The sequence below is a fragment of the Podarcis vaucheri genome (assembly GCF_965113315.1).
Source record: "Podarcis vaucheri genome assembly, chromosome: 8".
NCBI lineage: Eukaryota > Metazoa > Chordata > Lepidosauria > Squamata > Lacertidae > Podarcis > Podarcis vaucheri.
Window position 1 is genome coordinate 88,403,475 of NC_138766.1, and position 16,291 is coordinate 88,419,765.

At 41.3% G+C, this 16,291-nt stretch overlaps 1 protein-coding gene across 3 annotated transcripts in view; it reads right to left on the reverse strand.

Annotated features, from left to right (window-relative positions):
• AGO2 (argonaute RISC catalytic component 2) overlaps positions 1-16,291 on the reverse strand; it is a 47,269-nt gene that overhangs the window by 20,485 nt on the left and 10,493 nt on the right. Inside the window, exons 2-11 of one of the 3 annotated variants that reach the window (XM_082235569.1) lie at positions 12,580-12,775; positions 8,646-8,766; positions 7,001-7,182; positions 5,779-5,915; positions 5,517-5,651; positions 4,703-4,790; positions 3,875-4,022; positions 2,918-3,037; positions 1,909-2,031; positions 1,105-1,238 (exon numbers count right to left, since the gene is read on the reverse strand). In XM_082235569.1, the coding sequence (XP_082091695.1) occupies positions 1,105-1,238; positions 1,909-2,031; positions 2,918-3,037; positions 3,875-4,022; positions 4,703-4,790; positions 5,517-5,651; positions 5,779-5,915; positions 7,001-7,182; positions 8,646-8,766; positions 12,580-12,775 (1,384 nt within the window). Of the gene's footprint in view, positions 1-1,104; positions 1,239-1,908; positions 2,032-2,917; positions 3,038-3,874; positions 4,023-4,702; positions 4,791-5,516; positions 5,652-5,778; positions 5,916-7,000; positions 7,186-8,645; positions 8,767-12,047; positions 12,104-12,579; positions 12,776-16,291 lie in introns of those variants that run through there. The other 2 variants (XM_082235568.1, XM_082235570.1) reach the window with 2 other exon arrangements.

Consider the following 16,291-nt stretch of genomic DNA (forward strand, 5'->3'; position numbering starts at 1 on the left):
TATTTACCAAAGTACATGGAACCTTACAGTTTCAGAAGCAGGGGACAAGTCCATGGTCAAACACTTTAAGGCTGCAATTCTATGCATAAATGCTTGGAAGTAATAGTCCTGAAGTCAAGTAGAAGTCCTTTTCAAATTATGGTGCCTAGGTGCGGTCTTTACATTTTTGCAGTTCCCATTTCACCCTAGTCTAATGCAACCATCTAGCCTTAAAAGTATGCAACATTTCTAATACGTATCTGAAGAAGTGTGCACGCACACAAAAGCTTATACCCAGAACAAATTTAGTTGGTCTCTAAGGTGCTACTGGACAATTTTTAAGTTGCCAATAAGTAAATGAACACAGTGGTACCTTGGGTTAAGAACTTAATTCGTTCTGGAGGTCCGTAACCTTAAACTGTTCTGAGGTACCACTTTAGCTAATGGGGCCTCCCACTGCAGCTGCACCACTGCCACACGTTTTCTGTTCTCATCCTGAAGCAAAGTTCTTAACCCGAGGTACAATTTCTGGGTTAGCGGAGTTTGTAACCTGAAGCATCTGTAACCTGAAGCGTCTGTAACCCGAGGTACCACTGTATTTATTTGTAAGAGATATCTGCTCCCCAATACTTCAATTGTATAACAGTGGTGCCTCGCAAGACGAAAATAATCCGTTCCGCGAGTCTCTTCGTCTAGCGGTTTTTTTGTCTTGCGAAGCAACCCTATTAGCGGCTTAGCGGATTAGCACTATTAGCGGTTTAGCGGCTATTAAAGGCTTAGCGGCTAAAAGGCTATTAGCGGCTGAGCGGCTTAGAAAAAGGGGGGGAAGCGAAAAAAATCGCAAGACTCACAAGACGTTTTCGTCTTGCGAAGCAAGCCCATAGGGAAATTCATCTTGCGAAGTGCATCGAAAAACGGAAAACCCTTTCGTCTAGCGGGTTTTTCGTCTTGCGAGGCATTCGTCTTGCGGGGTACCACTGTAGTTGTAGTTCTCATATTTCTGGAGGACTGCATAGTTCTGCTGTTATGTTTAGAAAACTAATGACATGCTTAATACTTTCAGAAGCTATGAGAACACATTCAAAATCACTACCTGAACACGACTTCAATCCCTAACAAACTTACTTAAGGTGGACTTCAGTGCACTGGCGCTGTGGAGCAAAGCAAGCAATTGCCCAGACCTTGATTTCAATTCCAGTGTGAAACTGTTTGTTCCTCATATCCCAAACCCCTTGAACTGGTGTAGCTATTGCTTTGTTCTAGAAAGAGAGAGAAAACACAGTAGTGAGTGGTTTACTGCACGAAATAGCTCTGTGCTGCGATGGCTTTAAATACACAGGAACAAAATAGCAAGCCTCTACACATTCTGAGGAAACCATTAAAAAAAGAAAGTCTTCCACGGTACACCAAGGCATCTGGATCAGTCTCCCCCTTGGCCAGGAGTAAATGCATCCCAGACCCAGAATAAACCATGACTTCCGATCTCTGTATCCTTTTCCCTGCACACAACAAACTACATGTACAATCATCCACGAGCTATATTGGTAACATCAGTGGAAAAGACTGTCAGGGTAACTGCATCTATTGACAATACATATTTTTCTTGGCCAAATGCTAAAGGGCACCATTTGAGACTGCAAGATCGTCTACAGTATCACTGGAACAACTCCAAGAGAAGAGTATGCGCCAGAGGTTCCCCGCACTGAAACCTCTCCACTGGGAAGAAATAGGGGGACAAGAGAGTAACCCACCCTCCTGTAGAGAGATACTCAGAGTATTCACACAGCAGCATCTGAAAGTCACACACAGTAAAATCTGAAACTGTGGCAAAGTACAGCACTAACCATTATTCAATGTCTTTACATACAAACCGGGGCGGGGGGGGGGGGGCTGATCACTGCAGATCCCACAGGATCTTGGTTTACATACCCTGCCTCCATAGAGAATTGAAGGAGGCTGGAGGACCCGCCCAGTCACATCCGTCATTTCATCTTTCACCATTATTCCAAATTCACGAACGAAAGGGTCAGTATTAAAACTTGCACTTCGCATCTGGAAACGAAAAATAAACCAATGATGAGACAAATCCTTGATTAAAATACAATTCAAAACATCGAATTTGCCTGGATACGGCTCAGAAAACAGAGTGGGAATGAGCAGTTTCTGAGAACTGAGACTGAAGGACAATGTTATATGAATACCTGCTGCTTTTCGTCACTTATTGTTCCCTGGCCTTCAGCCCCTCTTACACAGCTCCACTTTTCTACTATATTCCTCTCTGTTTGCTAAAAGGTTATCAAGCTCTTTGAAAGTCCAAACTGGGGAGGCAGTGTTATGTTTAGTAAATGCACCAGACACAGATGATTTATGCCAAGACCAGAATCTGTGCTGCCTTTTTGCACACCATTATACAATTATATTATTATTATTATTATTATTATTATTATTATTATTATTATTATTTACTTATGCCCTGCCCATCTGGCCAGGCCTCCCCAGTCACTCTGGCTGGTTCCCAACAGGATATTAAAAGCACAATAAATCATCAAGCATTAAAAACTTCCCTAAACAGGGATGCCTTCAGGTGTCTTATAAAAGTCAGGTAGTTGTTTATTTCCTTGACATCTGGTGGGAAGGCGTTCCACAAAACAGCGCCACTACCGAAAAGGTCCTCTGCCTGGTTCCCTGTAACCTCACATCTCGCAGTGAGGGAACTGCCAGAAGGCCCTCAGAACTGGACCTCAGTGTCCGGGCTGAGCGATGGGGTGGAGATGTTCCTTCTGGTATACTGGGCCGAGGCCATTTAGGGCTTTAAAGGTCAGCACCAACACTCTGAATTGTGCTCGGAAACATACTGGGAGCCAATGAAGTTCTTTCAGGACCGGTGTTATATGGTCAAGCTATGCCCCAATTCCAGGGACAGAGGAAGAGGACTCACCAGTTTACTAATCTCTTCTTGACGGTCAGGTGCTGATCTAGCAGTTGCTCTTATCATAGTGGAAGTTTGATTGTCTGTCAGCTTCTTTATACACCTCTGTCCTGCCACTATGTTGCATACCTGTACAAAGACCAAACACAAATTAGTTTTTTTAAAAAAATATCCAGAGGAATAGACATACTACTCTGTAAAATAGCAAAGAATCTTATAGAACCTTAAAACTAACAAGATAGACAGCGATATGAGGATGTTAGAAACTGTTATTACATTGGGATTTGAGTGATAGCCCATTGAAGGAAATAGTCAAGTTCAAACTTACTAATCTTTGGCAGTACCAAACATTTGATTGGGCCTCAGATAAATCAGATCTAAACAAACAACCTTAAACATACATTGTAACTTCATGCGAAGCAATCCCCAAAAGGCATAACAGAGTCCCATTATCTTCAAGGTGTTTACAAACATGCACCACACCAGGTAATTTGAGGGAATGAGAAGCCACTGCACACCCAATATCCCCATCGAGCCACCCCTTCACTTGGCCAATGCCATAAGATCAGAGCTGGTCTGGATAAAGGAAGCAACTTTCCACTGAATAGGCTTTATAAGCACTTCTGGCATTGTGTTTTATTCTCCCCTACTATGGAGGGAAATGGCAGCCAATAGGAAACAGCTTTTCTACTCCAGCTGGCCATTAAAGAACTTGTAACTAAGATCTTGTATGTGAGCTTAGATATTTCCTCCTTCCTCCCAATTCAATGTATGTGTGTGTGATGCCTTTTTCCACTGTAAGCCTGATCTGAAAGTCTTCTTTGGTTAAAGAGCAAGGTTAACATACCTTAAATAAATAAAAACATATCAAATTTCAACTAAACTACTTCGACAATGATGGCGGGGGGAACCTGTTAGAAATATGGAGTAAGGCCAACCCTCCTACACAGAAAAGCAATGACTTGCCTCTAGAGGGAGATATGTGTGTTTCTGCTCCTGTCCAACTTGTAAACATGGAAGATGAGGGTATCGTAAAACCAGCTTGTGCCTATCTTTAAAGTATTGAGCTACAGTGCATTCAACGGTCTGTCCACTCTCCTGCTGAAGCGGGAATCTATGGAAAGTCAAATGTCAGGAGGGAAATGCAAGTTAGTGATTTCACAAACTGTCCCACAATGCAACTTTACAAGGGCTCACATCAGCCTCCAGACACTATGTAGTCATAATACTTAAACGCTTTGCCTTTTCCAGCTCCCAGAGACTAAGTGCCTACAGGAAGCCACAAAAGGCACTTTCACTGTTTCTACGTTCATTGGCTACAGTCAAACCACGTTATGTTTCTAATAGAGTTTCAATCACCCTTTGAAGATAAATCACAGCAGTTATAATTATCCTTAAATCAGAAAACGCTAGCCAGATAATGTATTCGGCTTCTTTGAATATGTCATAATTGAAGCTCCTGCCATGTTTTTCACTGAATATCTGAAAGAAGATTTATACAAGCTTCCAACATCTGAATAAAACCTTAAGGAGCAAAATTAAATCAGCCTAGAAGGGTCTGGAACAAAAGGGACATGCAAAGCCTCAAGGAAGCTGCTTTTTCTGGCATTAGAAGAGGCAATATTTAACAAGGGATGTCACCAACTCAAAGTAACTTCTTCAAGTTCTCAATCTTGTCATATATCCATGGAAGGTTTATTGTCAATGAGCACGAAAGAAGGTGCTGCATCAAATAAGTACAGAGGAAGTAACAATTCTTAAGTAATTGCAAAAAAATCAAAAAGCAAATATTACGTTTGGTGACTTGCTGGTCGTCTGGTAACATTGCATACTCGGTATTTTCTCTTCATTTGCCCGCAGTGAGTGATTTCCACCTTCAGACCTAATGATTTAGGAGCATAAGAACTCAGTTTTGTTTCCTAGAAAATTTACTAGTACACATTCGAAAACTAATAGGGGAAATGGTTCCATTTGAAATACCTTTTTTAAAAAACCAAAGCCTGCATTTCAGGAGACTTTATTAAATAAACATTAACTACATTTTAACAATATGATTACCTTATTTCCAAATGACTTGGGTTAATGTAAGCTGAACAAAATTTAATCACCTGGCACTTTAATTAGGCCCCAATCCACACCACTGGGCACCAACCAGGAAATGACCACATTTGGACATTGCCTGGAGACACCACCTGGGGTACTCTCTTTTTGCTGCCTGCCAGCAGGGAAGGAGCCCAGCTGTTGTGCCTTAAGAATGTTTCAAAACAAAGCCCTCCACAGATGCTTAAGCAGGAGTGAAAACTGAATATGCTTTTATACAACTGGGTCATAACATTCATACATGCAGAAGCCCACAGGAATTACAAATCTTGGGGAAAATCAAGTCCATTTAAAATATGCATCAATCAAAACCAGTTTGGTCGACAGCAAGAATGTTGATCTCCTTACAGCCCTAGTTTAAATTCCTTCCAAACTGAATGACCAATTCATTAACAATCAACCACATTCTACTGCATAATTGGAGACAATTTACTATAAGGTAGCCTTCTGAAACTCTCAATATTTGTTCCACACAGACAATCATGTTTGTTTCTTTCAACTTTCTTACCTTTAATTTCTTTGGTAAACTTAACCCTTTGGGAATCTGTCAGAGGTTTCTGTTGTTCTTCAATACTTTTGAAATCCAAAACTTCACATACGAACTCAATTACAGGTTGTGCCTTGTAAAATGCTGTTGCAGATACTAAAAATCAAAAGGAAAAATACAGGAAATGAATGACACACAAATCTTACAGATCTAAGAAACCTGACTAAAAAGCACTTTCAGACAACGTAAACAATTGCAAATAGTGAAGTGACACAAAGCATACCATCAATGTTAAGCATCATTTTCCACAGTGAAGGCCTGACTGACTGATGGAATCCAAACCAAACTTCTCTGCCGCCACCCAAGGGATTAGAGCACCCTTCTGATGCAGTAAAAAAGGACCGTCCCACAGGAGTGTACCTACAAGAGAAAGTGAATATATTATTCAGTGGGGGGGAATGGAGGGAGTGGGGAGCTGTATTATTTCAAACACATTCCTGGTCCAACTACACTAGGGTGAAACTAGGGTTTCACGTGCCGTGCACATTGAACCACTGAAAAATATTATTTACCAATAATATTGTTCAGTGGCCCTATGTGCACGGCATGTTAAACCATGGTTTAAAAGCTATCTATGGTTTATAGCGAATGAGCAGCATGCTGTCACTTGCTGCTCAAAAGCTTACGCGGGGCTCCTCCCCAGTCCTGCTGCCGGCACACCACAAACCAAATAAGCATTCAATGTCATCCGAGGCTGGGTTCATGATTTGTCCCTTCAGCCCCCACCCCGTGCTGTGAACAGTAAGCCAAGAAGAAACCTTAGTTCTCACTTGTGGTGCGTTGAGAAACAAGTCACAAGACCATGTTTGGGCAGCATAAAAATGCAGACACTGGCTTGTTTCATCTGAGCCACAGTAGCAGGACCACGTGGGCGAGGAGCATCGCAGAAGCTTTTAAGCAGCATGTCCTAGCACACCACTTATGCTGCTCACTCATATTAATCCAGTTTGTTTTAAACTGTTTCTAATATGATATGCAAACTACGCCAGTATCTGGCAAGGTCCATGGGATCTCATTAGAATCCCTGTAACCATCTTTGGGACATTTTGGGATTTATTTTTATGCAACAATAAAAAGCATTATGGCTGAAAGAAGAAAGGCATAGATAAATGGGAGAAAGAAAGGGTGCAGCAAAAACAGAAAAAGAGAAAAAGAAGGGTAAACAGCTGCCAGTCCTAAATCCCTGAATCTTTTGTCCTCATTTCAACATTTGCCTTCAAAAGTTCCATTTAATTCCAGTTGATGAGCAGCTTCCAATTTGCAGGAGTTTTGCACGCACACCTGCCTCTTCCATTCACACAAATAGTAAAGTGTGCGTGCACACATACAGTGCACTAGAGCTCACATCAAGATGGTGTTGATGTAGATGCAAAATTCCCAAGTGTAATTTTGTTTAGCTCCCGCACTAAAACTTCCCTAAAGACCTATATTAACATTTCCCTTACCTCATGGAAGGCAAGTGCCTCATTACTACATCCAGCGCCTGAATTGTTTCAAAAGGAACACTTGGAAGACGACCAGAGAGAGCATCGTGTAAAGCCTGCAGACTCACACCTGACATCCACTTTATTGCCACCTTAAATATTCTGTCCTTCCCTTCTCCCGGCAATGTGACCTCCAATTCCACCTGCAACATTTGGAAACCACAACAAGATGATTCTTTCTGTTTAAGCACACACTTTATCAGAACGGTCAAAGGGAAGCAAACTCTTCTGTATAGTGAACGCTCATTGACAACAACACAAAAAGACCCCATAAATAAAAATTTACTTAGACGGCTACTCCACACATGATTCAAGTGCAGTAATACATTTAAATAACAAAATAAAAACATAGCAGCGGGGGGGGGGGATGATGTAAGCCAAGAAAAAATACATCACTGAAAATCCTCAGCAAATTAAAAGGTTTTCCAAGTGCCAGGGAAAGACACCAGGCTCAGTAACAGGAGAGCCTCCCTGGAGAGTTGGGGTGCCACAACTTAAAAGACTCTTTCTCGGATCTCCACCAGCCTAACTTCTGAAAAGGGTCTCAAAATATTCAGAAATAATTATCCTGGATATTTTTTTTCCCTCCACGTTGCATCATGTGCACCTTAAGATCACCACTGTGTTTTGGCAAAGCTGTTTTAGAAGCTACAGTTGTTCTGTGATGCACCAACTGCAGGTAACAAACAAGGTAATGTGTCTCTAATGGCAGCATGGCTGGCCTTTTGTCTTCCAGCAATCAGCTCAGCCACAGTTCCTGTTATAGCTACAGCTGCACCATTAATTGTTATACAATATGAACATCCTATGAAAACCTTTATAGAATGTGATCTTTTTATATTTTCAGAGCTGCTTTTCCACAGCAAACACTTTATAAGTAACTACAGCGGTGCCCCGCAAGACGAATGCCTCGCAAGACGGAAAACTCGCTAGATGAAAGAGTTTTCCATTTTGGAGGTGCTTCGCAAAACAAATTTCCTATGGGCTTGCTTCACAAAACGACAATGTCTTGCGAGTTCCTGCTGGGTTTTTTTCCTCCCCCCTCCCTTTTTCTAAGCCTCTAAGCCGCTTATCAGCTGATCCAATAAGCCGATAAGCCACTAAAAGCTGCTAATAGCGCTAATCCTTCAATGGGCTTGCTTCACAAGACGAAGAAACCGCTAGACGAAGAGAATCACAGAACGGATTCTTTTTGTCTTGCGAGGCACCACTGTAGTTTCAGAGCTGCTTTTCCACAGCAAACACTTTAAAAGTAACTACTGCTGTGTAAGGCATTTATTCCAACAATGAGACATCATCATTATTTATTACCTATCTGATCTGGGTTGCCCCAGCTGCTTTGCACAGCTTCCAAATCAAACAGCACAGGTGACACATGTGGTAAGGGTCTTCTTGGAAAACCCCACTGAAGCACTTCCCATTGTATGAGCAATACTGAAATCTTGGTAGGATGAATTACTGATGAACTTACAAAAACCCTACAGATTTAATAACCTGCATCTTATCACTTAAGCCTTGACCCATGGGAAGCATGCAGCTCTGACAAAATAATGAAATCAGACATGGAACATATGGAATCATAGTTAAGTTGGCATTAAATACTTACTTTATCTCTCCCTATTGGAAGTGGTATAGCTGTATAGAGGTTTTTTCTTCCATCAAACACCGGCTTGCGCTCCCCAAATATCTGTCCTTTAAAGTGCTGGACCATGTGTTCAACTATTTCTCTGGAAACATTATTCAAAGTGTTAGAATAAGCATCCACCCATGTTTATTAGTTATAGCTTTATAAAAGGATGAAAACTGAATTCAAACATCTGCTGAAACCCATTCAAGTCCTCCACTCATAATAATCAATGTACAGATCACTTGCACCTTACTTGTGGATTATATTCCAGGGATGGTTCATAAACCCAAAATTGTGAATAGTCAATACAATCCCTTGAAACCACCCACATGTGAGCAACCTCACCTCCTGGAGCTGGTGCAGCAATGGATCTCACCCCACCAGCCAGGCACAGTACTTTTAAGCTCTCTGCCTTGCTTACTTGGCTCTGGGAGGCTCCTGCAAGAAAGCTTCCCAAAGCCCAGTAGGCAAGGCAGAGAGCTTAAAAGCTCTTTCTGTGCTGGGGGGACCCTGGGCAAAGGGAGCTTCTAAGTTCTCCACCTACCGTGCATTTAATTTATGTGATTTCAAAGTTGAGATCACATATGTTGAACGCATGTACCGTATTTTTCGCTCTATAACACGCATCTGACCATAACACGCATGTAGTTTTTAGAGGAGGAAAACGAGGAAAAAATATTCTAAATGAAACAGTGGATGTATGATTTTTATGGTTCATGCTGTGGCCACAGACAAGTGATCTGACAGTGAGTTTGGGGTAGCCCAATGCAAAAATCCTGAGGATCCATGTGGATCCGTGCTTTGTAACCACGTTTTAAGTGGGGAGGGAAGGAAAAGAACTCAAGGGACAAGGAGGTTTTCCGCGGGGAGGAGGGAGGGAAAGAGCACTGTTGCTTTAAAGGTATACTTAAGGTATTTGCCCTGTGCCTGGGTTTTTTTCCATTTAACAGTTTGCAGCCTTTTCCTTCCGCTCCTTGTTTTGGGGCAGAATAGATTTGAGCAAGTGAGGAGGACTTGGATTGCAGGGGATTCGCCATTAGTGCTCCTCCTTGCAGCCTGAATGATAAGCAGCCACCAGCAGCAATAGAATAGAGCACAAAAAAGCGGTAGGGGCACTAGGACCCAGACAATGCTCAAATCTATCCTGCCTGAAAACAAGCTGCTCCTGAGACGCGGGGATTTGCGAAGTTTTCCCCTCTCCCTCATTCCCTCCCCAGCCTTTTTTTTTACTTCCTGGTTTTCACTGCGTGGCTCAGAGCTCGAGGTTGGTTTTATTTTGCTGCTGGTTGCTTAAATTTTATCTTTCCTGCCGTCTCTCTGCAGCCTCATTGCTCTGTTTAGAGAGCATGCAGACCTTTGCTAGCGTCTGTCCCTCCTCCCGTGTAAGCGGCTGCTGCCGGCTTTGCTGCTATGGCTCTCCTTCCCTCCCTCCTTCCTGGCTCCAGGTCGCTTTAAAGAAAGCAAAGTGAGAGCCTCGTAGAGCGTGTAAGTGGCTCCTGCTTTGCCTGACTGACGGCAGCCATGGCTCTGATCCGTGCATTCGCTCCTTAACACGCACAGGCATTTTCCCTTACTTTCTCGGAGCAAAAAAGTGCGTGTTTTGGAGCAAAATTTACAGTAAGTTGTGAGCTGACTGACTATATCTCTAGAGCACTGAGAGCAATCCATTCATTGACTGGCAGGGTGGGGAGGAGAGACTGTCTTGCCTAGAAGTTCATAGCAAAGGCAAGATTGAATCACTTTTTTTTCTGCTTCAAAGCTCAGTCCTGATTAAAGTTGATGTTAGGCAGGAAAGAAAAGCTTACTCATAAAGCATTCCTTGCAACCAACTCCACTTTAAACCATGCCCTTAGCCACAACACATGCAACGTTAATAGCTATCAGAGCAGAACCCATGTGTTCCATGCTGGATACCATAAAGATGCCATGTTAGCCACAATATGAAGGCAGCTAAGATTTCTTAGCTTTTTGGTGTGCTCCCAACATCACTGGGAGAGGACAGCATGCAAATACTACTTCTACTCCTCCATAACATATGAATCAGGATAGGCTGTGAAAAGTCTGGATTGATGTCTGAATGCAGTGGTGGACTGGATAAGGCCCAATAAACTCTGCTTGCACTCTATGGAGGGCTGCCTTTAGGTTTGGTTTGGAAGCTCCGGCTGGTGCAGAGTGAAGCAACCAAACTGATAGGGGCATCTGGTCAAGAACACGTGACACCATATTTCAAACAGCTGCATTGGCTGCCCATTCACTACTGAGCCAGGTTCAAGGTTCTTGTATTAATTTACAAAGCCCTGAACAACTTAGGTCCAGGGTAGCCCAGGGATCGCCTGAACCCTTATATCCCAGTTCAACCACTAAGATCATCTGCAGGAGCATAAATGGTCATTCCCCAAGTTGGCAAGGCTCACTTGAAAACAAGAAACCGAGCCTTTAGTGTCATCAGCCCAGTCCTGTGGAATACTCTGCCAATAAGAGATTCAGCAATTGTCCACTGTGCCAAAGTTTAAACATATGCTTAAAAGCTTTCTAGTCCATCAGGCCTATGCAGGCAATTAAGTATACATGTCCCTATAATTGTTAATTGATGTCTGACTATTCCCTTTAATGTGGTTTTTATTGCATGGTTGTATGTATTTTTGTTGTAAACCACTTTGATATTTTAATGAAATAGCAGCATATAAATATTTTTATACATGCAAATATAATAAACAAACAAACAAATAAGCTATTGCTTCTTTTTTTACCCGCTTATTAGCCTTCAAATACAAGAGCTCCCTGGCAACCCTATCACATTAACCTTTGCCCGAAAGTCCTTCAATTCTCTATTCAAAAGTGAAAGATGGATAGGAGATAAGCTAGGCTGCTATTGAGTTTCATGCTTCCAGCTTTTTTAAAACAGAAACACATGCAATACCATTTGTGTATATGGTAACCACAGCATGCATGTTAGTGGCAAAAGCAAAGTAATCAGTTAATCCACCAAAGAACTCTCAGATAATAGAGACAGAAGATGTGGAACACTGCCTTAATGAATAAAATTATGGCCTGTAAATATCAGTTGGAAGGAATATTCCACCTTTCCACTTATTGTAGTGGTTAAGGCAGACAACAAAATTCAAATAATAATTAAAAAATCACATTTGCCTCCACTGAGAGGTAGGAAACTGAGCAGTGCTAACATGAAAAAATCTGTCCTGATTTACACCAACTTTGGGTAATTCAGATATCAGCATACAGAGCAGATGTTATCCTATACATAAACCCAGTCACTATGGCTTGTAAAGACAAACATCTAAAAGACCCAGGAACCTACACATATCTTCATCTGTCATTTTCTGTTAACAGGCAATCTGATGGAGACATGTAATCTCTTACCTGCTGTTATATATAGTTTCTCCAAAGTCCTTTTATACCATCAGACAAATGAGTTCACTTCCCCCTGCCGGTAGGTGAAGACAGGAAAACAAGCAGTTGGTAACATCACCTCTCCATTTAAGAGGCTTGATATCAAACTACAGTACCAACCAGTAAGCAAGCAGTTCAGTACTGGTTGAAGGAGATCAACTGCAGTGAAATCGGTGGGATAGGACCTGCCATATCATTGATACCCATCAAACACTAAAAGTTTTAAATAAACACAGTACCACCGAACACAGCATAGGGAGAAAAAATATTTTAGGATGGTATAAAAAGATTTGGAGAAACTGATTTTGTTTTATAAGAGGAGCTCCTCTTAAGTGCAAGCAGAACAAAGGCACCACTGTTTCTGGTTTATAGTAAGTATACCACTAATACCATCCCAAAGAGAAATAGTTCAGCATCAAAGTTTAATGAATGTATCATTCTTTTAAAAAAAATGAAGGAAGTGAAATGTTCAAAGCTGAAGAGAAAGTAAAGCGGGATGTACCTGTTAACTCTTCTAGGGCACTTCTCTGGCTTTATATCCAATTCATAATGGTAGATGTCGATTTTTGGAATGTCCATTTCAAAAAAGTTGGCTTGCAGTTTGATTGATCTCCCTGAAGTACCAAAATCAGGTCGAGGGGGCGGTTTAAATGCATATGCCTGTATCGGAGGTGGCATGGGCGGAGGCGTTGCAAGTACTAGAAAGGAGGGAAAAGCACAAAGAGTAATGCAAATTCCGTAAATGCAATTCTCTGTAACATATATTCCATTTCCATCTCTATGTCATTCATAGCAAAGTAACAAATAGCAATAAACTAAAGCAGAAGAATAATCAAAGTTATCCAGTGAGTTTTCCTACTGTTTGTAGCAAAAATCACTCTTTCAATACAGCAACATAAATGGCTGCAGTCCAAGTATCATTTTAGCAATCCAAAGTACTTTCTCTTAAAACCAGCTTAGTAACAAGGATTTTAATGCTAGCCAAGAACACACTCTAGTGAGCAGCTGTATAGCACAGCAAAGAGAAAGAATGGTCCACAGCAACCCATCAAAACTGGGTTGCATTGCACTGGCATGTAAGTAAACAGGATTAACTTGACTGAAATGCAGGGATTCTGGTTCTGTTTTTGAATCACATGTCTAGTTATTACTCTGCTCAGGGTTTTTTTCATTATATCGGTGTGATATACAATACATGCTTAACTCAACAGCTGTAAAACAATGCTATTTATCAAGACACAGATTCAGCATATAGATTTATAATAACCAATCAACAAGAAGGGGAAACATTTAATAGCTTTAATATATTTTACTAAAGAGCGCACATGTACTTTTAAATCAGGAAGTCAGGAAATATAACCGATTTTAAACTGTGCAGGTGAAAAAAGGATCCACTGATGTCACTATAACATCAGGTGATTGACAGGTGGGTGTCTCCACCCATTTGTCAGGCTTGGCCCACAGGAGTTGGGGGAGGGAGGAAATAATGATTTGGCCTACCAGCCTGATCCAGTTCCCCACCCTTTGTCTAGCATCTACACAACACCAAAAGCAATCACAACACACAACTGTACTATTAAGTAGTTATTTATTACCATATCCTACTGTACTTCCTATACAGTGTTTATATTCTCCTGAGTACAGCAGAATACTTCCCTTTCTAGAACAAATAATAGTAGTTTCTTCCTTGAAATAAGTAAGTACTAGGTTTTTATTACATCTTTCTCCATCTCCACTATTTTCTAGATCTCACTACGCTTCTGCTTTTGAGTGATCAAAGCCACAGTCATTTGCGATCTCCCCTGGGGCACCCAAGACCACCAGTTCAGTCTGCCAGATCCCTAGCAACCCTTCTCACTCCTCATATGGGGACCAATAGTTCTCATGCCATGGGGGCATGCATAGCCTTGGTAACAGGAAAGAGAACTGGCACTGTGCTTTATCTATTTGTCAATCTCAAGCTTTTCTCAAGGAGAGCAAATGGAAAATGTTTTTCAAGACAAAACTAAGGAGCATTTGCCTATCGCTACATAAAAGCGCTTTACTTTATTTCTTTTTTGAATCACGTCCCATGAAGCACCCTAAAGCGATTAACAACAAAAAATGTAGATTTTAAAAAACCAAAAAAAGCAGGATTGTTCCATTAGAATCTTACAACAATATTAGAGAAAACGTCGTCTAGATGGACAAAAGTTTTTGAATGTCATGAGAAAACTCTTGATTTATGCCTGGTACAATCAGTAATTAAGTCTGTAACTGTAACAGATGTTTTGCAAATGAAGCCTGAGTCTTTCAAGTAACAATACCAACTTCAACAGATCTGCTCACACAGAGAGAGGACTTCAAGTGTGTATGATACTACTGATCTCATACTGATATCTCTCTCTCTCTCTCTCTCTCTCTCACACACACACACACACACACACACACACACACAAACACTTTTACCATATATCCGCAGTCCCCTCTCAAATACATAGCCACTACTTCCTTTTTTGATAATGTGAAAGTATTTTAGTAGGAAGGAGAACCGCCAAGCAAGTCAAATGGAAGTGTGGTCATTTTGGTCCCAGTTCACTGGATAAGTCCCAAGATGAATGTATTATGATCAATTATGCTGGCAATATTGTTTAATATATATATTATTCCCATTTTAAATTACCAGTGGATGGCGCTTTTAGTGCCGTTTAGAGGAAATAATTGCTCCCTCTCTTGCTCTTGAAACTAGCAATGTAGTCTGCTAGCTTTAATACACAAAGATCCTCATTCATTTGGATCCTAAATGTGTCAAATGACTAAAATTGCTGTTTTTATTATTAATTTGCTCTTTCGGTGGAAAAAATAGCACAATACACTTTTACATACAATTTAAATAATTCATAATCTTCAGCTGCCATAACTTTATGTCTGTTCATTTGATTCTGCTACTGTAGTTCCATCTGCACTTACATTTTACATTAATTGGTCATTATTTCAGTCATCCTAGCTTCAGCAACCGTACTGTGAAATTAAAGTTTTTATGAAGATAAAAAGTTTTGACAAAATAAAACATATTAAATGTATCTCCGTACATATAAAAGTTCCTCAAAATACACCTCAAATAAGCTGGAGTTACTGTAAAGAAAGGTAAGTTTTAGTTTTCAAAGTTCTTCTGCAGAGTATCATATAGAGTCAGCTCTCTAACATTCTTCTGTTTCAAGCTGATAGACAAAGGTGGAGATATAACGTGAAATGTTCAGTCCAAGATAAGAAGCACTTCCAATATACTGCCAACTTTTAAGACATCCTTAAAGCTGAGTAAAACTGGCTTTGGTAGACCTTGGTGTTCCAAAAATATTAAAATCTGTTGTGCTGTACTTGTAAGACATGACCATTGAAAGTAATATTTAACATGCATGCTTAGATGGCACTGCCAAAGTTCTGAAACGGACTGGAACATTACCACCTAAGACTCCAAAACCATTTGAACAAAGAGTTATTTGATTTGGGGGTTGAGGGTCGATTCAAAGCAATCCTACACTTACATTGCCACCACGACACCAGCAGAATAGTCATTATAGAGTCAATATGCCACACAAATGCTTTTGAATTATGGTGTTGGAGGAGACTCTTGAGAGTTCCATGGACTGCAAGAAGATCAAACCTATCCATTCTTAAGAAAATCAACCCTGAGTGCTCACGGGAAGGACAGATCCTGAAGCTGAGGCTCCAACACTTTGGCCACCTCATGAGAAGAGAAGACTCCGTGGAAAAGACCCTGATGTTGGGAAAGATTGAGGGCACAAGGAGAAGGGGACAACAGAGGACGAGATGGATGGACAGTGTTCTTGAAGATACCAGCATGTGTTTGACCAAACTGCGGGAGGCAGTGGAAGACAGGAGTGCCTGGCGTGCTCTGGTCCATGGGGTCACGAAGAGTCGGACACAACTAAACGGCTAAACAACAACAACATGCCACACAAAGATATTCTCAAGGCATCCCTGGAAACTCTGCCGGTGCCCACCCATCAGGGACAGTGCCCATAAAAATGCTCATAGGCCACAGAGGAAGCTGGTGAACTTAGAGCAAAGGAAACAGACCTCCAGCACTGTCTCACCACATTTACAACATTCAAGTTGGTGTGGCAACATCCCCCTACTTTATCAGCCCCAGTGGCACAGCCAGCAATGACCCTGCTACTGCCAGCTCACAACCACTGTTTTATGAACACAAC